The 21827-nt window shown below is 46.1% G+C and overlaps 2 protein-coding genes and 1 long non-coding RNA gene across 5 annotated transcripts; 1 reads left to right on the forward strand and 2 right to left on the reverse strand.

The window, feature by feature from the left end:
• The first annotated feature begins 205 nt into the window (after positions 1-205).
• LOC122624855 (transmembrane GTPase Marf) lies at positions 206-5018 on the forward strand. Of its 3 annotated transcripts, none has more exons than XM_043804589.1 (9): positions 206-334; positions 900-1435; positions 1586-1875; positions 1953-2291; positions 2568-2579; positions 2785-3711; positions 3776-3946; positions 4048-4244; positions 4312-5018. In XM_043804589.1, exons 2-9 carry the CDS (start codon positions 1129-1131, stop codon positions 4511-4513), a joined length of 2445 nt encoding a protein of 814 aa, XP_043660524.1. In that variant the 5' UTR covers positions 206-334; positions 900-1128; the 3' UTR covers positions 4514-5018. The 3 variants fall into 3 exon arrangements, with proteins under 3 accessions (XP_043660524.1, XP_043660523.1, XP_043660526.1); XM_043804588.1 differs by having other exon boundaries at positions 215-496; XM_043804591.1 differs by lacking the exon at positions 2568-2579 and having other exon boundaries at positions 215-496.
• A 138-nt stretch (positions 5019-5156) lies between these two features.
• On the reverse strand, positions 5157-7212 carry LOC122624858 (serine/threonine-protein phosphatase 6 catalytic subunit). The gene is made up of 4 exons (XM_043804594.1): positions 7191-7212; positions 6931-7130; positions 6560-6847; positions 5157-6486 (listed from the first exon to the last, which is right to left on the reverse strand). Exons 2-4 carry the CDS (start codon positions 7093-7095, stop codon positions 6028-6030), a joined length of 912 nt encoding a protein of 303 aa, XP_043660529.1. The 5' UTR covers positions 7096-7130; positions 7191-7212; the 3' UTR covers positions 5157-6027.
• Positions 7213-16400: 9188 nt separating this feature from the next.
• On the reverse strand, positions 16401-19321 carry LOC122624367. The gene is made up of 3 exons (XR_006326463.1): positions 18398-19321; positions 17683-18269; positions 16401-17588 (listed from the first exon to the last, which is right to left on the reverse strand). It is a non-coding gene; the product is annotated as an uncharacterized LOC122624367 (long non-coding RNA).
• Between the last annotated feature and the right edge of the window lie 2506 nt (positions 19322-21827).

Genomic DNA, 21827 nt, shown 5'->3' on the forward strand with positions numbered 1-21827 from the left:
ATGGATAATGTGACCATGTCCAATCAGTGAACAACATTGTCAAGGTAAATTTAACTTTTGCATTGAGCAATTAAATGTTTAAAGTTTGCTGGTGCGCCAAAACAATATATTTAAATCAAATCTGGCAAAAATTGAAAAAATACCATTTTAAGCTTCCGATTGACATGAAAATATACCAGACATGGGATAGAATAAAAGAAACACTAACGCCGGATGGCAGCAAGCAATAAGAGTTGGTCACCTTAACGTTACATCATGTGCATTTAAAAAAATTTAATAATATTAACTAAATTTCGTGAAATTGCCTCTCTGCAACTGGATTCTAGTCGGCAATGTACGGTTATTGGAAGTTCGAGCCACGCTTTCCACGAATTTCCATTTGAGAACGCATCAGTTGAGGGGCAACCACTAAAAGAATAGAAAAACCCGGGGAGGAAAATAAATACAAATATAATATAAAACAAATACAAATATGAGCGAGAGTGGCAATAATCAGGTTAGTTGATAGAGCGAGAGGGCAGATTGAACTTTATCAACTCGATTTACGCACACAGATGTGAATTGTCAAAAAAAGAAGAAACCAAAAACATTAGATTATTATACTTTTTTCGCCTATATTTGTTTGCAGCGCAATTGGACCACGTGTGTGTGTGTGTGCAATTTGCGTTGCGGTATTTTCCTTTTCGCCAAATACAGTGCACTTTTGAAATGTTGAACAGCAAATCAATAGTATATGTTTTTTTTAAATATGTAAGCAAACACATGCTTGATTTTGTAATGCACGATTTGTATACTACTTGTATATTTAAACCCAGCAGTTCAGCTTATCTAGTGCGCACTGTATTATATCGTTATGTTTTTCCTTTCGTGTCATAATTTGATATTTAATTTCGTTTCAGTTTTGTGACGTTGATTTTTGAGCAAATACCCCAAAAGCAAAATAACACACAAGAAACAGAGATATTTAAGTTTTGAGTTTTTGGTTGGTGGAGAAGTTGGCGAAGTTGTCGAAGTTGGAGTCTAAAGAACCGAATCCCTAGGCTGCATACCTTTTGTTTTGTATCGCAATTCTCTTCTTCCCAAAAACCATCTGCAAAACCTATAATCACCTATAAACCGGATCCCGAAATGGCGGCCTACTTGAACCGCACCATCTCGCTGGTGACCGGGCAAACGGGCCCCGCCGACGACGACCGTCACGCTTCCTCCACGGACACGGTGGACAAATCCGGACCCGGATCCCCCCTATCCCGGCTCAACTCATCGCTGCAACCATCCGGTTCCACCATGGCCGCCAATCTGCTGCCGGAATCGCGGCTCTATCAATCCAACGACAAATCACCGCTCCAGATTTTTGTGCGCGCCAAGAAGAAGATCAACGACATCTACGGCGAGATCGAGGAGTATGTCCATGAGACGACCACCTTCATCAACGGTGAGTTGGCCAGGGAAAACCACAAACATTTAAAACCAATCAACATCCAAAACAGTTTTGCAAAAGTAATGGTGAAATTGATTGATTGATTCTTATCTAACATATGCTTCCTTTGGTGAAATACCCTCTAAATGTTCGTTGCAATTCCAGCCCTGCACGCGGAGGCGGAGATCGTGGACAAGGCGGAACGGGAGCTGTTCGAGAGCTATGTTTACAAGGTGGCCGCCATTCGCGAGGTACTGCAGCGGGATCACATGAAGGTGGCCTTCTTCGGGCGCACCTCGAACGGCAAGAGCTCGGTCATCAATGCCATGTTGCGCGAGAAGATCCTGCCCAGTGGCATCGGGCACACCACGAATTGCTTCTGCCAAGTGGAGGGCAGCAATGGCGGCGAGGCGTATCTGATGACTGAGGGCTCCGAGGAGAAGCTCAACGTGGTGGTAAGTAGACGGCCACCCATCTGTGCTTTGCAACTTTATTTTGCTCAATGATGCCTAATGATGCAATTCATCCGTAGAACATCAAACAACTGGCGAACGCCTTGTGTCAGGAGAAGCTCTGCGAGAGCAGTTTGGTGCGCATCTTTTGGCCAAGGGAACGCTGCAGCCTGCTGCGCGACGATGTCGTCTTTGTGGACTCTCCTGGCGTGGACGTGTCGGCCAATTTGGACGATTGGATCGACAACCATTGCCTTAACGCCGATGTCTTTGTGCTGGTCCTGAATGCCGAGTCAACGATGACGCGTGCCGAGAAGCAATTCTTTCACACCGTATCCCAGAAACTGAGCAAGCCGAATATCTTCATTCTGAACAATCGCTGGGATGCATCGGCCAACGAGCCCGAGTGCCAGGAATCGGTATGGTCTTCTAGGGCGCCCTTCTAGTTAGTCCACAGTCTCTGTCAGACCCCGCATTACCATTACATGGCAGACGAACCATTTCCTACGTATATGTGGTTGACAATGGTTCGTTTTCCAGCAGTTTTGCACTGCCACATCTCATAAGTATTTCCTGGACCTCTTTGTATGCCTGTTGTGTCTCTCTATGTTGATGCGTGTCTTTTGTTTTTGTTTATTACCCAACCAATCAATCAAACAATCAACCAACCAACTATCCACTGTAATCAACGCCAGGAACTGGCTAAGGTAATGAATGAGCTAGACCCGGTAAAATGAATCGCTTGCTTGGTCCCACAAAAACCCAATCCACTCTGCTTTAGTTTCCTAATGTAACATCGGCTTGAACCGATGAACTACATTGTTTACTCTTCCTAAAGCAGCTTCTTTAGTTGCCCTTAATGAAATGACTGCTACATGCACTTTCTAAGCCCCGTATTTCCCCCATTAATAGGTCAAGTCTCAGCACACAGAACGCTGCATCGACTTCCTCACCAAGGAGTTGAAGGTGAGCAACGAAAAGGAGGCGGCCGAAAGGGTTTTCTTCGTTTCCGCCAGAGAAACGCTGCAGGCGCGCATCGAGGAAGCCAAGGGCAATCCGCCGCACATGGGCGCCATTGCCGAGGGATTCCAGATACGCTATTTCGAGTTCCAGGACTTCGAGCGCAAGTTCGAGGAGTGCATCTCGCAGAGTGCGGTAAAAACCAAGTTCCAGCAGCACAGTTCGCGTGGCAAGAGTGTTTCCGGGGACATGAAATCAATGCTGGACAACATTTACGAGCGAATCACCATATTCCGCAATCTGAAGCAGGACCAGAAGAATCTGCTTACCGAACGCATTCAGGGCACAGAGACGCAGATGATGCAGGTCACGCGGGAAATGAAGATGAAGATCCACAACATGGTGGAGGAGGTGGAAGAGAAGGTGTCGAAGGCTCTGAACGAGGAGATCTGGCGCCTGGGCGTCCTCATTGACGAGTTCAACATGCCCTTCCATCCGGAGCGTCTGGTTTTGAACATCTACAAAAAGGAATTGAATGCCCATGTGGAGAGTGGTCTGGGCAGCAACCTGCGCGCTCGTTTATCCATGGCCCTGGCCATGAACGTGGAGTCCGCACAGACGGAGATGACCGATCGCATGCACGCCCTGGTGCCCAACGAGCAGCTGCTGGCCACCAGCACCAAGTTGGTGGTGCGCACACAGCCCTTCGAGATGCTCTACTCACTGAATTGCCAGAACCTGTGCGCCGACTTCCAGGAGGATCTGGAGTTCAAATTCAGCTGGGGCATCGCGGCGATGATCCAGCGCTTCACCGGCAAGGTGCGCGAGCGCAGCAAGAAGGGGCAGCCGGCGCTGGTCCATCGACAGAGCAGTATTGGAGTGAGTTCTTTACGGATTATGTTGTGTGTAATACCATATCACTGCAAGCAAATCTCGTTTACAGCACAGCGTATCGACGCCGGCCACCACGCCCGTGGAAGCCACTCCTGTGTGTCTACTGCCCGCTCCTGGTGTCGCCGGCATTACGCCCGAGCAGCTGTCGCTGATCTCACGCTTTGCGGTGTCCTCCATTGGATCGCAGGGCACCGTTGGTGGCCTCGTCGTCGCCGGCATCGTAAGTGTTAACCGCTCAGATTGTCGCCACACCTCTTGTGCTCACAAACGCCCAAGCAGGTGCTAGTGCATAGCTATGTGCTGAAATCAAACCACTTGCAGATGCTGAAAACCATTGGCTGGCGCGTGCTGGTGGGCGTGGGCGCCCTCTACGGCTGCATCTACCTGTACGAGCGGCTCTCGTGGACCAATTCCGCCAAGGAGCGCACCTTCAAGTCACAGTATGTGCGCCATGCCACCAAGAAGCTCAAGATGATCGTCGACCTCACCTCGGCCAATTGCAGCCACCAAGTGCAGCAGTGAGTATTGGATAAATAAGCGAATGAATTCCTGATTACTGAATATACCCGTGTGATATCTGAACAGGGAACTGTCGAGCACCTTTGCCCGTTTGTGCCGCACCGTTGACACCGCCACCACGGACATGAACGATGAGCTCAAGACGCTGGACTCGCAGCTCAACATCCTGGAGGCGAACCAGAAGCAACTCAAGCTGCTCCGCAACAAGGCCAACTACATACAGAACGAGCTGGACATCTTCGAGCATAACTATATATCGCCGCAGTAGTGGAACACCGAGGTGGCTCAGGCGGGCGATCGAAAGGATCAGAAAGGGAAAACACAAGAACAAGAAAGTGGATGGTCATAGAACTCAAGGGAAGACAAACACCCAAACGACTACAACAACATTAATGCACTACGTATTAGTTGCTCAACTCTCAGTTTTCTCTCCTTCTTTTTTTTTTGTAGGAAAATGCATGATTTGAGCCAATTGATTGGTACCTCTTTATTCTCTTTTGTTTAAACAAATTGTTGTTCTTGTTGAGAGTTATTTTAATTCCTAACAGGCACTATTGCTAGTGTGATTATTTAATTTTTTTGTAATTGTTGACCCCGAAACACACATACATATATATTCTATATACATTACGAGTATCCAAACCACTGTGAGCATGGCCGGGCGCCATGGAAAAGCAAGTTATGATGAATTATACAGCATGATAACCCCAGAAAGCGAATGCCACTGATTTACCCTACCCTTTTTCCCCTTAATAGAAAGCCTAGTAATTATACATATTTGTTTTTGAATTGGACGCTAGAATAATGTAAATGGCTCTTTGGGGTAAAAGCAAACACGATATACAAACAATTGTTGATGTTGCAAAGCAGTTGAATGATTCATCAACGAAAACGAAACGAAATAAAAGATATTTACGTAAGAAACTTGTAATTATTTCATTGAATCTTTGAATCGAGCTGTGCGCTCTTTGCGGTAGTGTCACGAATGTGATAGAGATGGAAGATGGACGTTTGGGTGAGGGATCTGGATCATTATCCAGATTGCCTACTCTCGTTGATGCTATTGCCGTTGGTGCCCATTGATTGCCGACGAACGCATTTGAAATTGTCTTTTTTGTTTTAATCATATCGTTTTGATCGGGATCACACAATTGGGTTATTCATAGTTCTTGCTGTGCCACCTATTTTCTTTAAAGCATTACTAATACAAAATGTACAAAATATATGATTTATGTGTGTTGTTCACAGAAATAAATAGGTTTGGAATACAAAATATAGTGAATTATATAGAGCTTGCTTCTGTAAATGCCTAGCTGCTTCAGCATTCATTATCAGTAAATACAATACTTGGATATTGGTATATATACTTCTTAAAGAAATCGAATCTATGCTTCTCAATTTTGTGTTTCTCTCTTCTTTTTTGTTTTTTTTTTTTGGTCTTGCACGCTGACTTGCCGGAAACAAATAACAAAAGGTTCTCAACTCTGCTCTTATGAATTAGATATGTGTTCTTCCCATACGAAAGGGCCGCAAGTTACAAGTTACAGGTGTGTGTTGCTCTGTTTTCTGTTCTCTGTTCTGAGTGTTTTGGTATGCTTGGTATGCATGCTTAGAGATGAAGGCGTTCAAGGGTGGACAAATGGATCAGCCAGTCGAAGGCTGCTCTCCGCTGCTCTCCACAAGCGTATATGATTATTTGCCACGATGCCGGAACAGTGGGCGGATCGTATTGGATCGGTATATGGTATGGTGTGGTATGGTATTGCGTCGTATCACAACGTTTTACAGGAAGTAGGGCGTTGTGTTCTGCTTGGGTATCACACGCTCCGCATCCGGAACCGCCAGGAAGATCTTCGTCTGCCGCTGCTGCGCCGTTTCGAAGCTGAGAATGGCGGCCACGTTGCCGCAGCGATAGCAATAGTTTGGCGCCGACCACACGGTCACCAGTTTGCCCTCGAACATGTACTTGATGCCCTCGTTGACCAGCTGATGCGCTCGGCATATCAGGTCCAGGTTATTGATCGCCATAAAGTCCTTGGTCACATTGTGGCCAAACAGCCAGCCGGCTCCGCGCGGACTCTGGCCCCAGTACTCCATGTCCTCCGGATCAGACCACACCAGATCGCAGAAGGCACCCTTGTACGGTATCTCTCCATTCCGCTCGATCGTCCGTATCTGGTCCAGGGTGATAATCTCGGGACTCAGGCCGCCGTGCACGCACAGCACCTCCTCGTCAATGATCTACATAAGCAGTGTAAGTAAATATATGAATAAGATTGGCGTTCAATGCAGAGCATATCACAATTTAACCCACGGCAGCGATTGTGAGCAAATCGAAGACCTTGCAGCAGTACTTCCATCCATTGGCATTGCCGTACTTGCTGAAGCATTCGTCAAAGAATCCGTACACCTTGGTGATCTGTCGCGTCTCGTGGTTGCCCCGCAGCAGGGTGATTCGGCTGGGATAGCGCGCCTTCAGCGTGAGCAGTCTGGTGAATGTCTCCAGCGAGTAGTAGCCCCTGTCTACGAAGTCGCCCATGAATATGTAGTTGGTGTCCGGCACTTGGCCGCCAGTGCGGAACAGCTGCTCCAGGTCGTAGAACTGGAATGGGCGGAATGGGGGCGATAGGTTATGGGTGATGAGTGATGGCATTGCGTTAGTGGTCTGGATGGATGACCGCTTACCTGACCATGGATGTCACCGCAAACGGTGACGGGCGTGCTCACGGGCAGGATGTTCGTCTCCTCCAGGAGGATGTCGCACACCATCTCGCAGAGCTTCTTCAGCTCGTTCTCCGGCAGGTACTTGCATTCCTTCACGATCTCTATCCACTTGTCCACGTCGCCCATGATGCCCAGTGCCTGTGATATCCACGGTAATTCGCCTTAAAACAAGTTCATAAATAAAAAACGTTCTGGTATTGGTTGCAAGTTCAACTGCGCACCTACGGTCACACTGGCGGGTGTCGAATCGCACACGAGCAACGGTCAGACTGCTGCCCCCCCGTTATCGAACTATCAAATTAATCAAGAGTTTTGAACAGATAGCTTTTTTCGCGATCCTCTTCGTTGTAATTTGAATGATATTGTTATGTACTTTGTTTGTTTGTTTCCCATTGATATGTATGGAATGATTGATCATCAATCGAATTCTTAGCCAAGATAACCACCAGTGCCATCGAACATTCTTATCAGAATTGTGAGAATATTTAAAACTTGGTGTGCACACACTGCGCAACTAATGCCCTTGTTATCGATACCAATCACATTTAAATTCAAATTCAAAATATTCAAATTCTTTGGCGGGACATTTGAGTTGCTCGTGTTTTCGTGTTATTTTGTTGAGCAAGATTAAAAGCAAAATTAGTCGCAATTAGCTTTTAGCCACCACAAATCATAATTAGTCCGCGCTGAAAGCTTTTTAAATCCGTTTATTTTTGTAACCCAAGCCCATTTACATTTACATATATTTTTTCTTTAGCTTCTTGAAAATAATCACGCTCTTAAATTTTATTGCCATCGCACGCTACTTGTTCGCTGTTTGTTTTGCCCTCCGCTTTTTGCGTTGCTCCTTTTATTTTCCCGGGCAGCGAGTGTTAAGGGTTATGAGAAGCGTGCTGGCATGCGTTTTTCCGGCACGGGGTGGCGCACATGGGTTAATGGCCCTGCAGCTTGTTTAGTTGTTTAGAGTCTCATTAGCACGCTGCCATTTGATTGTGTTGGCTTTTTCATTTGCCTTTCGAGCATCTTGAGTTGGCAAAATAAACGTGCCGTAAAGGTGACAATTCGCGAATCAAGGGGAATTGGAATTGAAATGAACATTTTATGCGTTTCGATGCACAAAATATAGACAGCATGTTGATACATTCAGTTCATTCAAAGTAAAGATGTTTTATTTTATACATATCTCTATACAAAATGAATGAAATAATTGTTTGTCGTTGCGTTCAATAGTGGAATAAATTAAAGGAAATACCTGATGTGGATGATATCTTGCTTTTAGTTTAGTTGTGCTCGCCACCCATCTCTTCCTGCCACCTAATCTCCCTCTCTTTCTCGCTCCTTCTCGCTCTCTCTCTCTCTCTCTCTCCTGCGATGATGTCGTGCTCCATCATTAGTGGCGCTACTTTATGCCCTTCCGCTTTTGGTATTCAACGAGGGCTTGTTCTTCCAGGAGCTTTCTGTGCTCTTTTGGCCATCTTGCCAATGCTTTCCATCCTGCCCCCCAGTGCAGCCCACTCCCCAATCCGCTCGCATCCTTCCATTGTCCTTGCCGGTTTGTGTCCGCTGTTTGTGTCCGCTATGTCCGCCTGGCACAATGTTGACAATTAAGTTAAACTTGTTTTCTTACTTCGTTTCGTTACGTTTCGCCAATTCCGCTCCGCTCGCCCTCCAAAAGTCAAAGTCCTGTCGTCTGCGGCTGATGTGGCTGATAATTATGTGTCCCCTGCACGGACGCGACGCAAAGGACACGGAATGCGGAATGCTGAATGCGGCACAAGGACAACGGACATTGGACTTTATCTTGGCGCAAACACGGTGCCAAAAAGTCCAGCGTTTCCTGCAAGAAACCAATAGAAAGGTGTGGCACATACACGGATTTATTATTTATTCAAATTCCCTAAACCACAGAGGCTTAATAATCATAATTTGACGCAACAAGATTATGACACCTTTTTCAATTTAAATCGCATTTCAACCAGTTTCCTGCTGTGCAGCCAGCGGTAAAAACATTGAGAGCCAGCGATAAATGGCCAACAGTTGTGGGTCATTTTATATTTTTTGGCATTGTGTCCGCCTTCTTTGACCGCGCGCTGCTCATTTTAGCCGGCTTTTGCTCTTCTCATTCTCATTGTTGACGTTTTGTTAACTTGTTTTTTCCTGTGCCACGCCCCCTCCCTTCCAATGGCTTTTTCTTTCCTTATTTTTTGTATCTCTATCTTGCGCTGCTTGTCTCATTTCTCTGACGACTTTTTGGCTGCCCTTGCTCTTGTCGCTTGGATTGTCGTCGAAAATTAAATAAAATTAATTACCGCTTGTGTTTGTATAAACAAGCACACACACACACACACAGCGACTCACGCACAGCGAGACAAGACAGACAGGACAGCCACCCAACCACCCAATCACCCACCTGTGCCGTTTGATTCACGCGCGTGTGCGCATCCTGCGACCTCAAGGTGCCCACAGTCCGCCCACAGTTGCATCAACATTTAAATCAACCTCAGCAGCAGCAGCGTCCGCAGCAGCATCAGCGACTCCCAGCCGCAACCTCGGGCCAAAGGATGTGCAGCTGACCGAATCGGAGGTCACTTTGTCATAACGTTAACGTTAACGCACTAATGGAGCGCTGAAGAAGTTGAAGAAGTGCGTACAGAATGGCTAATTAAATGGGCCTAAATGCCTGTGGATATGAGATGATTTCAGTTGTCAAAGGAAATCAGCACTCATATGGTCAAGAAGTTTGTTCTCTAGAAAAAAGCTGTGCATGAGCTATTTGAGTATTGAAAAGTCTACATAGTTTGAAAGTTCGATTAAATATATTTATTTCTCCATCGAAAAATTTCAATTGAAATCCCATCAAGGATGCATATCAGAAGGGCTATGAATCTAGTTTGTAGTGTTGATGTGCTGTGTTCCCTGAAGTTCGCCTCACTGCAGGCTTCACTGTATCCCGCGAGGTACGCGTGTCGACGGCCCCTCCATCACCATGTCCATCGCCACCTCCATCTCCTGGATCTCCATCATCATTATCAACAGTTGCCATTCGGCTACTTGGCGGCACACCGGTCGAGCATCCGGAATCGCAGAACTCTGGAATGGAGTCGGCGGCACTGCCTCCTTGCTCTTTGCTCCCTGCTCCTTGCTTTAAATTATCTGCCGTGACTGCCAGCGCCACCCACCACAGCCCACCGCCACCCACCAACCACTTTGGCAGCCAAGAAGACGCACTACCAACAGCCGCCCATCTAGTATTTAACGCTCCAGCCTGTGCAGCCGCCTTCACTGAAACAAATCTGGGCATAATTAGTCAGCAGAATCGTGAAATAGTCAAATATGAGAATCGTGAAAACCAGTCCATAGTCCATACCAGGCGAACAGAAATGGCAGGAAGTGGCCAACGATCATGTTGCGTTTACTAGAAACGAAATGTTCTAGGAGCAAGTTTAAAATATAACATAACATACACATTATGTTAATACGTCCACATTCACCTTTACATCAATAATCTATGTTAAAATAATAAATAAATAAAGAAAGTTCGGCTGCAAATGTTATTAAACTGTAACATTTTGAGTTTCGGACACCAGGCGCGCAGAAAGATCAGCACGTGGAAACAATCAGCTGATCAGTTTAAAAGGCGCTTAGATAGAGATGCCCGCGTGCCTCTCCTTATCGGCACGCGCCCATGTAATGCAAGGGACTTTCGTGCCTATCGTGCAAAAATCGTGACACGAACACAAGAACAACGTGGTCGCTCATCACTGCTCTGCACTCAGATCCCAAGTAACGGTTGAGCTGCTCTCCTATTGGTCGAATGAGATCGAAAGGGCAGCCATCATGAATAAGGGCGGCCATCATGGATAGGGATCAGCTGTTTCAATTGATTTCGAGCTGCCAGCAGCTGCTTGCTGCGGATTCTGTTCGCCTGGTATCTGGGATCCCAAAAAGTGGCAATTTGACTGGGAAAAATGATGCCGGGTCGGAAATTTTGGGCGAGATTTGTGAATTCTCGGTGGCTCAGCACCAGGCGAACATAAATTTGCGTAGGGGGCAAGCTGACATGATCGTTGCCTGCTGACTCGACGAAAGTGTAGGGCGGCCATTATGAAAAAACTTATGTTATCCCTCCATCGCTGGCTTCCTATTGGTCTAATGGCGACTGGAGGTATCGAAAGGGCAGCCATCATGAACAAGGGCGGCCATCATGGATAAGGATCAGCTGTTTCAATTGATTTCGAGCTGCCAGCTGCTGCTTGCTATGGATTCTGTTCGCCTGGTATCTGGGATCCCAAAAAGTGGCAATTTGACTGGGAAAAATGATGCCGGGTCGGAAATTTTGGGCGAGATTTGTGAATTCTCGGTGGCTGAGCACCAGGCGAACATAAATTTGCGTAGGGGGCAAGCTGACATGATCGTTGCCTGCTGACTAGAAGAAAGTGTAGGGCGGCCATTATGAAAAAACTTATGTTATCCCTCCATCGCTGGCTTCCTATTGGTCTAATGGCGACTGGAGGTATCGAAAGGGCAGCCATCATGAAGAAGGGCGGCCATCATGAAAAGGATCAGCTGTTTCAATTGATTTCGAGCTGCCAGCAGCTGCTTGCTGCGGATTCTGTTCGCCTGGTATCTGGGATCCCAAAAAGTTGCAATTTGACTGGGAAAAATGATGCCGGGTCGGAAATTTTGGGCGAGATTTGTGAATTCTCGGTGGCTGAGCACCAGGCGAACATAAATTTGCGTAGGGGGCAAGCTGACATGATCGTTGCCTGCTGACTAGAAGAAAGTGTAGGGCGGCCATTATGAAAAAACTTATGTTATCCCTCCATCGCTGGCTTCCTATTGGTCTAATGGCGACTGGAGGTATCGAAAGGGCAGCCATCATGAAGAAGGGCGGCCATCATGGATAAGGATCAGCTGTTCCAATTGATTTCGAGCTGCCAGCTGCTGCTTGCTATGGATTCTGTTCGCCTGGTATCTGGGATCCCAAAAAGTGGCATTTTGACTGGGAAAAATGACGCCGCATTGGGAATTTGTCGGAAATTTGTGAATTCTCAGTCTCAGAGCACCAGGCAAACAGAATTGTCAGTAGGTGGCAGGCTGACAGGTGCGTTGCCTGCTGACTGGAAAGACGTATAGGGCGGGCTCATGGAATAACTAACGGTTACCCCTACATCGCTGGCTGGTTATTGGTCTGGAAAAACGTATGGGGCGGCCATCTTGAAAGAGGATCAGCTGTTTCAATTCAGTTCATCTCTTCCGACTGCCCAAAAGTATGCAACGAAAAGTTAACGATCAGCTGATCTCATCTCTTCCGTCAACCCAAAAGTATGCAACGAAAAGTTAACGATCAGCTGATATCATATCTTCCGTCAGCTCAAAAGTATGCAACGAAAAGTTAACGATCAGCTGATCTCGTCTCTTCCGTCAGCCCAAAAGTATGCAACGAAAAGTTAACGATCAGCTGATCTCATATCTTCCGTCAGCTCAAAAGTATGCAACGACAAGTTCACGATCAGCTGATCTCATCTCTTCCGTCAACCCAAAAGTATGCAACGAAAAGTTAACGATCAGCTGATATCATATCTTCCGTCAGCTCAAAAGTATGCAACGAAAAGTTAACGATCAGCTGATCTCGTCTCTTCCGTCAGCCCAAAAGTATGCAACGAAAAGTTAACGATCAGCTGATCTCATATCTTCCGTCAGCTCAAAAGTATGCAACGACAAGTTCACAATCAGCTGATCTCATCTCTTCCGTCAACCCAAAAGTATGCAACGAAAAGTTAACGATCAACGTTTTCCGTCAGATCCCAAAGGTATGCAATATTAATATTTCAATAGCAGGCCAAAAAGTATGCTATACTTTTTATGCATTTCGCTGTCAGCGGGGCCATCTAATATAATATTTATATTTGTAATAAAACAAGGTAGATGTTTTCTTTTGGTTTTATGGAATGGTATTTTATCTTTAATTGTAAATGTTGAATAATTTCGAGGCTATTTTGAGTTATTTCTCGCAGTGTATATGTTGGAGCGCCACATCTTGCCACATTTGCTGTCATTTTTAGGCGGGTTCTCGTGTCGTTCGGCCACGTTTTGTCGCCCAACTGCTGCTGCTTGGTGGGTGGGCGGTGTTTTTGTTGTTCGGGGGCGGTACTTTAACTCCCCCTGCCACCCCTCCCCCTTGTCACCCTCCTACCATCCCCCAAGCAGCCCCTTTTTGGCAGCTTCCTTTGTCTCTTTTGTGTCATTTCATGCGTTCGCTTTGTTTTATTTATTTTAACTTTTGTGCCCATCTACCGCTCTCGCTCTCCCCCGCTCCCTCTCACTCCCGCTCGCTCCCTCTCGCTCCCACCCCGCATGCTATCTCGCTTCTTCTTGCTCGGCCAGTAGATTGTCATTACTATAACTTGCTGTTGTCGCTGCTTCTCTGTGGCCTTTTGACTTTTTAGTGCCTTGGCATTTGACTTTTTCATTCCTTTCCTCACTTCGACAACCCCCCTTTCCTCTTCCCCCCTTTTTTCCCATCTCGAAGGGGGGGTCGGCGGGACAGGAGGCGTGGCAAATGGTAGTACATAGTTTGCTTGCTGTTGCGATAAAAACGAGAATAAAAGCCAAAACGTAGCAGATAAAATTAAATAGTGACCCACGATGGACAGCGAAAATCCGAATGTTCCAAAATCGAGGGAGGTGAGGGGGCGATTTGTGGGCGGCACCTGCTGCCACGCCGCTGTGGGCGTGGTCCACGTACAAAAACTAATCGTTCAATTAAGTTGGCCGCGGGGCGGCGAAGGGGCGTGGCACATAGAACATGTCCGAAACAAGCAGCAAACGCAAAAAGTTAATGAAAAAAGAGCGAGGAGCACAGCGCAAAAACAAAAAACAAAAAGGAAAACGTAGAGTTTGTGCAGATTGTATTAGGAAACGCGAAACATAATGCACTGAGAGCAACCAGAAGGAAGCAAACCATATATTTATAAACTTAAAATCATATTTCCAGCTATGACAAAAACTCACTAATGAAATACAATAATGAAATACTTGAAAGTATTTTCGTTTTTTTGTTAAATATTCTTGATGCTTTTTCCACTGTAGACTTTTTCACTTGGCTGTCGACTCGCGTTTTATTTACTTCCGTCTGTCTCCTGTGTTCGCAATACATCTGCAGTGTAATGAGGCGCGAGGTGAAGGTGGGGGGAAAGGGTGGAGAAAGGATGGAGAAAGAGAGGAAGGGGTACAGGGAGGGGGGAGAGCAGGGAAACGAGGGAGTGGAGAAGCGAGAGGGCAGCTTCTGCTCTTTAATTTCTTTTGAGCACAAAACAATTATCAATTAATGTACCGTTATGCGTGTGTATGTGGGTGTGTGTGCGCACGTGCTCGCGTGTGTGTGTGTGCGAGTATCTGTGAGTGAGTGCGCCAGCTTGGAAATGAAATTGTTTGAGCTCACATTGTCAAGCGGCAGCGAAGAAAGCGCAAAAGGTGGACGGCGAAAGCGGCGGAGAAAGGGTTGAAGAAAGGGGGAGGGGAAGGGGGAAGGACAAGGGATTGCACTTGTTTCCTGCTGCCCAAAAATAAAGTTTGTTTGTTTGTTTGTTCGCGTTCTCGGCAGCATGTAAATATTTATGCTGCGATATTGATGGCAGAACGTCGCAGAAGCGAGGCAAACGAAGGATATACTATAAATATGTACATATACATACATATGTACATATGTACATACATATTCCGCCCAATTTCCATTTAAATTTCCGCGAAGAATGTGAATGTGAATTGAAGTGCACAACTGCATGTGCAATGCATTTCAAGCGCCGCCTGCATTATGTTTCTTCAATTCGAAAGAAATTATTCTATTAAAATTCATCATTAATTCTTTGATTTCATTGATTTTGCCATCGTTGAAATCGTATTATCACGATTTTATTGATTTTTCTATCCAATTCGCATTGGATAATCATTCGTAAGCAGCTGACTTGCTTTGCTTAACACTTTGGGCCGGGAACGAAGTCATTAGGCCAACTCGTATGGCCAGAAAGCTGGTGGCCAGCCCGATTATTGCGGTACAGAATATGCGGTATATAGAATATATATATGTACATATGTATATGCATAATCCGGATGGGATTGCAAATGCAATTTGGTTCGGTTTCATTTTATATGATTCCCATTCCGGGTTCATTTTGTTTTATTATCTTGCCGGCTAGTTTCTGTTACACATCGCCACATGTCAGAGCATTTTATTGCATTTGATTTCATTTTCTACATGTGCATTATGCTGCCCACACACACACACATGCTCATGCACACATACACATACGTACACTTGTGTGTGAGTATGGGCATTGTTGCTGCCCACACGTTTCCATTTCATTTTCCAGTTGATGTTTTTTGAGCAATGCATTTTATTTATATTTGCTTAATTTTACTCTATTTGCATTGTTTTTTATGTAAATGATTGCAATTGCTGCCGTTTTTCTTGTTGTTGCACTTCGTGCTGTTTTTGTTGTTTTTGTTGCTTTTGTTGTTCCCAGCTCGATTTCAAATTCCTTTTGAAATTGCCGTCCATGAGTCAGCGTGTCAGTGCAAATGCTTTTTGGCAAAAGCTAGGAAAGGCTCCTGGAAACGCCAGTGAAAGTTACCTGGAAAGCCAAATACCCACATGATCCTTGATCCTTGACAGTATCCCTGAACACATGCTACGAATATTAAGCAAATGGGTAAATTGGTCGTTGGCTTGCGTAGAAAGTATATATGTTTTACATATAACAAAAGGTACATTTTATCTTACTTTCTTATCTATTATTTTCTTAGTATAATAACACTGCTCCATAAATATACATATAAATATACATACATACTCCAAACTTTCGCTTTTCGCACATTGAAGTTGATGTTTCCCCATGGAAATGGATTTCCATGATCAAATTGTGAAACAATTGCACATCTACGATTTTTGGCTTAGCCTCATCAAATTGTTTGTTTAATTTTCGGGCTTGCTTCGAATTGGGCGCCAATTAAAAACAATTTTTGTTGGCTCAGTTTTTCCAGGCAGCAGGAAAAGCGATTGTTCATCCGTGTGTGAGTGTTTGCGTGTGTATGCGTGCGTGTGTGTGTGCCAAATGGTGAAAAATGCGGTTGAGGATTCAGTTTAGGATAACCACATAAACAGTCGAAAATCCATTTTGTCTACACGCGCAATTATCTGCACTTTAAAATGTACATTGCTCACATGTGCTAGTGTGTGTGTGGGTGATAGACTGGCTGTGTGTGTGTGTGTGTGTCTACGAACACAGATGCAAAGGAACACGAATGTGTAAACATAACAACTCGTAAGCTTTTGGGTCCGATTCTCGGCCCCCATGAAACGCCTGTCACGGCCAGAAAGAGACGGCAATGGCCAGCGCGATAGAGACGGAGAGCACACACACAAACAAACACACACACACACACACATGCGCGCAGTTAGTAAAAAGACTAAAAGTAAAACTTAGGAAAATGTTAATTAAATTCCAACAACGAATCAAGTAATTTACAACGACCAAGTAGAAAACCCCAAAGCACCGTTGGCTGGCCCCGCCCCCTTTTAGCAGCCACGCCTTCGCAGCCCACAGCCCCCCGAGACACACCCACACACACAGACGCATACACACAGACAGGGAAATAGAGGCCGTGGCAATGTGGCATGACAGTAAAATACGGGAAATGCTTTAAGCTAACTGTATTTTCGTGTGCGGCTGATGCCCCTAATGCCTTCTGCGTTTCCCCAGCTTCTTCCGCTCCCCGCTTTTCCCTGACTCCACCTTCCACTAATTTTCCCCCTTCCCTTCAGTTCTCCCGCAGTTTTCCCAGTCGAAAACCCAGCAGCTATCCAAGTATCTCCACAAACAGCCAGCCGACAAAGATGAAAGCGGACTTCTTGAATGTGAGTGAGTTTTTCCAGAGATGCGATTATGCTGCATAGATGCTAAATGCAAAATAAATGTATCAAAAGGTGTTCAATGGGGAAATGGGAAAATGGCAGTGCGTGGCGAAACTTCGCTTAAGTAAATATAATATTTATGGGCTGCTTTTGGCTTCAAACTGGTTGGAAATCTCGTCGCCTGGCTCCCAATTTTGCACCGCCGTTTAGACGCGTGTGCCAGAGTTGGTTCCTTTCGCCAGCTACTTCCCCCCATCCCGGGGCCATGTCCTGCGTCCTGGTCCACCAATTACTTTTCGCCCCCTTGCCAATCCCCCTGCCCGTCGCGCACCTACACACTTCCATTGTTTGAACGTGCGAAATGAGTGCAAAAAGTCGCCCCAAGTTGTTGGCCAGGTTGCCGGGCCGCCTTCGCTCTTCGCTGCATCGCTGCTCCAAGTCCGAGCATCTGGGGGTGGCTATCCCGTAGCCCATAGCTCCTCCATCTCCTCCAGCTCCACCAGCGCCTCCGGATCTCCACCATTGCTGGTCGCGATGCTCCAGTTGGGCAAACTTCAGAAACAAAAACGATTCCCCGCCGGCGGCGCATTTTGCGGCACGACGGCTCCTCCATCTTGGAGCTGCTGCAAATTGCGGGTATTTTCCGTTTCCCAATGAAAGAAACCATATTATGGCGCTCCTTAAAGCGATGCCGTGATTTTTGAAACTGCAAAGAATTCAAATTCGAATTAGAATTGTCAAGCGAAGGAGAGTCACATAAAACGCTTAAGACTCTGCTTAATCATTAGGTTTTCACTTACCAGGATTACCAGGATATCATGGGGAAAACCATCATATCTTTAAGAAAAGGTCTAAACTCACAAAATGTTTGGCTTGCCCTAGAAATACATAACTAAATCTCAACCACATCGGCAGTTAATTTTCAGCTGCTAACGCAAACAGCTTCACCTACAGGATATCCCAATCTTCGATCTCATGTGCAAATCTCTTCCCTTCCCTTTCCCCTGCCTTTCCGTTTCTTTTCCACATTTTGTTTTTTCTTTTTTTTTTCGCTTTCCCTAATGACGCAGCCATGGCAAGGGGGCGTGACAGCGTGGGCGGGACATTTGTTGACTGGCCCTGGAGGGAAACATCGGATGAAAAAAATTGCACCGCCGCCTGTCGAGCGGCGCTCGAGTGTTTTGTCCAAGTGCTCGAGGGCCTCCGATTGAACGGGCAGCCGGGAGAGTCCATGGGGCAGGGTCCGTCCGGGGGCCATGTGGACTGCAGGGGGCAGGGGGGAGTCTCTCCGGAGGGGCAATCTCCGGGGACGGCCGCCAGTGGGCGAGGTGTAATTGCTGGTCTGCGGCCGGAATGTCTGTCGTCCGCTTCCTTCATTTTTTTTTTGCTTTTTCGGGTGGCCAGCAAAGTTAACAACACAATTTCGGCGGGGAAATAAAAAAAACAAAAAACAAAAAACAAGTTAGTTAATCCCACAACGTGTTGAATTTAATCAGTGACCAATTTTTCACTTACCTCGCCAACGCCACCAATTGCAAAGCCAACGGCTCACACACTGCGCGAAATCGCTATGCCTTCCGCGCTATACCATAGAAATGTTGTTTCCAGTGAAACTAAGCTAAAAGTTTAAAAGACAAGTTTCTTATTTCAGTACATATTTATACACTCGATACATCCGCGATATTCAATAAAATGCATATCTTTTCCCGTTTTTCTCAGCGTGTAATTCGCAGTGCCTGCCAGATACTGGTATCGGTTGGATGAAATGCCTTGGGTCATCGGGCTGTTGCAGCTCCTTTTTCCTTTTTCCACTGCTCATCGCAGTCATCCCACCTCCTCCGATCATCTAAACCACAACGAATCATCCAATGACGACCCATTGGCCGCCCCCATCGCCATGTGTCGATTCTCCAATGTACGTGGCTGACTTGGAGTGCCCAGTTAGTCGATTACCCCTTCTGGCTGGCATTATAGGGTGCTGGGGTGCTGGGCTTCCTGAGTTCTGGGGTTCAGGGGTTATTGGGGGTCCTGGCATTCTGGGATTCTGGGATTCTGGCATTCTGGGATTCTGGGATTTGGCACAGCGCCGAGCTTTGTTGTCAATAATTGCATTGATGATGGGCGACGATGACGGTGGGCGGGTAATCAGAGCGAGGGTATTAATTGGGCTTTAAGCAAAGCTTAATTGGTAATTGGCAGACGGACGGGGACGGGCAGGGAAGAGGGACAGGGAAAGGGGCCAAAGGGAAAATCCCGAACGGTGGCCAAAAAATCAAACGAAACGAAACGGACTGACAAAAGGGTCATGTTGGCAGCCTTCTGGCGGAAAACGAGAGGCGGAGGTGAAAAGTGCGGCGCCTGACGAAGGAAAATTGAAATGGACAAAGCGAATGAGATTAGGTGACGGACCTGATGACCTGGCCCCCGGAACTTTGGATCCCTGCGATGTCTGCTCGCAGTGCAGGATGTGCAGCCCGATTAGTTGCCCCGTTGGAGTAGCAACGAACTTGTAGGTTTTGTAGCCTATGTAAGTGGCACCGAGCTTATTGCATTAATTACTTTAAATGGGTTTTCCAACTTTTGTATAATTCAATACATTAAATCACAGTAATATCCATATGTAATGAGTAAGGCAAACACTTTGCCTGAAAAGTGTATGAAACACACGAAAGGCAAACAGTTTTCATCACTTTGCTGAAGGTTTCCATCATCCGGAATGACCTGGGGTCAGAGGTCGTGGGACTTACCGACTGATGGCCGAAAAATTAGTACAGTAAGCCCCGCACTAAGACTGATAATTAGATAATGCGAGGCTGGCTTAAGCGGCCTGTTGCTCCTCCATGTCCATGTCCATGGCCATGTCCGTGTCCTGTTTTCCTGCCATCCTGTTTGCCTTAATGCGGTGTCGATGGCCCGCGGTGACCACCGTTCTCCTCTATCTCCTGGCTCGTCCTTTGTCCTGGCTGTTGGATTGGTGGATTGGTTGGCTGCTGGTGGGCCGTGGGCAGTGGAGTCCGTACATAGGTAGATCACATGGTGATTGCTGCTCTGCTGCTCTGCTGCTCACGCGTCCTTCCTCGCCAGCCGCCTAATGAGCCATGGAACTTAATAAGCAAACACTTGTAATTACTTCTGTCTGCGGGGCAGCGGCTCAACTGGCCAACTGCCCGACTGGCCAAGCTCTGCTGCCCATAAACAGCGATTCATTTCATGGGTGGGTGGGTGTTGGTGGTGGGCGGTGGGTGCTGTTTGCTCGGCTTTCGGCCCAACACACAAACACACGGCTGGAATCGGCCATAAAGCGCGCATAGTAAATTGAATTTTGTTGCCTTCTGCGGCGGCCAACATCTCTCCCTCCCTCTCTCTCTCTTTTTTTGCCACCCACTTGTTTTGGTTTGCGTGGAGGAGACTCCACTTTATCACATTTGTATAAATATATTACCCAAGTGCACTGGCAGAAAAAGCAGTTCAAAAAGGTGGGTTTTTCTCATAACTTGGCCAAAAATGGTGGCAGAGCTAAAATTAAGACTGTTTTGTGCTGCTAATAAACATAACTAACTATGCCTATCCCAACTTTTTTGATTTTCGAAAAAAAAAAAATTGACAAATTTTTGCATTTTTGATAAGGGGTACCATCATCAAAATTTGCGAAAAATGGCAAAAAATTAGAATTTCAATATATGTACATGGATCGATAGGGAATTTTGTTACGAATTCAACGAGGTATGGCATTCCACTTTTGGACAACTATTTTTTATGCAATCGAAAAAATACTGATTATTTTTTATCAAAAAAATAAAAATTGCTAATAAACATAGCTAACTATGCCTATCCCAACTTTTTTGATTTTCGAAAAAAAAAAAATTGACAAATTTTTGCATTTTTGATAAGGGGTACCATCATCAAAATTTGCAAAAAATGGCAAAAAATTAGATTGTGAAAATTCGAATGCCAATCGTTCTGAAATCGAAATACGAGCTCAACGAGGTATGACATTCCAAATTTCGAGCATTTCTTGCGTTGCTATGGCCAAAACACTGGCAATCAGTAGCATAACTTGCAGCTCCGATTTCTGCCAGTGCATGTGTGGCTGTGTGTGTGTGTTTGTGTGCGGGTGTAGTTGTGACAAGGACACTCCACGCACAGGAGCAACAGCTGCTTTACGACGGCCGGCGCTCCACTCGACTTTCAGCTTGGTCCTTTTTAGAGGGCACTCTTCTTTTCAAGTTTATGTGAGGTTATGTGGGGCTGGCTTTATGGCTGGCTTACCTTGAAAGGGGCTGCAGTGGGCGGCTGGGCGTGGCATAGACGGAGTGCAGAGCATTCCCAGTTGATCAATTCGATTCCATTTTTAGGTACAGTGCGGCGTCATTTTTCTTAGTTGAGGGCTCGCATACATACATGCATGCCCCCCAAAAAAAAACAAAAAAAAGGGTTCTTCGTTTTATTTTTCCCCCACATTTTGAATCTGTATCTGAAGTGGGGCAGCATTTCACGATTTGAGCAAGGTCCTTCTGCACTTACGGCTTTAATGTCGCCACTTTGGTGGCTTTGGTGGAGAACTCTTTCGTTGCCGCCGTCGATTGGCAATTTTCTCATTTGGAAATTCCTCGAACACCTATCATTACATTCCAGCTGCGGCCATTTGATTGTTGATGTCCCCGATGTCCTTGCTCTTCCGGCGAGTCCTGTCCGTCCTCTCCGTCCTGATTGTACTGGATGTCCTGACTCTACTGGCTGTCCTGGCTGTTCTGGATGTCCTGACTGTCCTGGATGTCCTGACTGCAATTTGTTGCATACTTAATGGGCTCGCAGCTGCCTCGCCCCCACGTTGTTTTCCGACTCTGGCTCTGTCACCCAATCGACAGCATACGCTCGAAAAATTTCAATAACAACCGCTACGCACCCGTCACCACTCGCCATTTGGCCGAAGTTTCGCTTTTCC

Source organism: Drosophila teissieri, chromosome X (genome assembly GCF_016746235.2).
Source record: "Drosophila teissieri strain GT53w chromosome X, Prin_Dtei_1.1, whole genome shotgun sequence".
Classification (NCBI taxonomy): domain Eukaryota; kingdom Metazoa; phylum Arthropoda; class Insecta; order Diptera; family Drosophilidae; genus Drosophila; species Drosophila teissieri.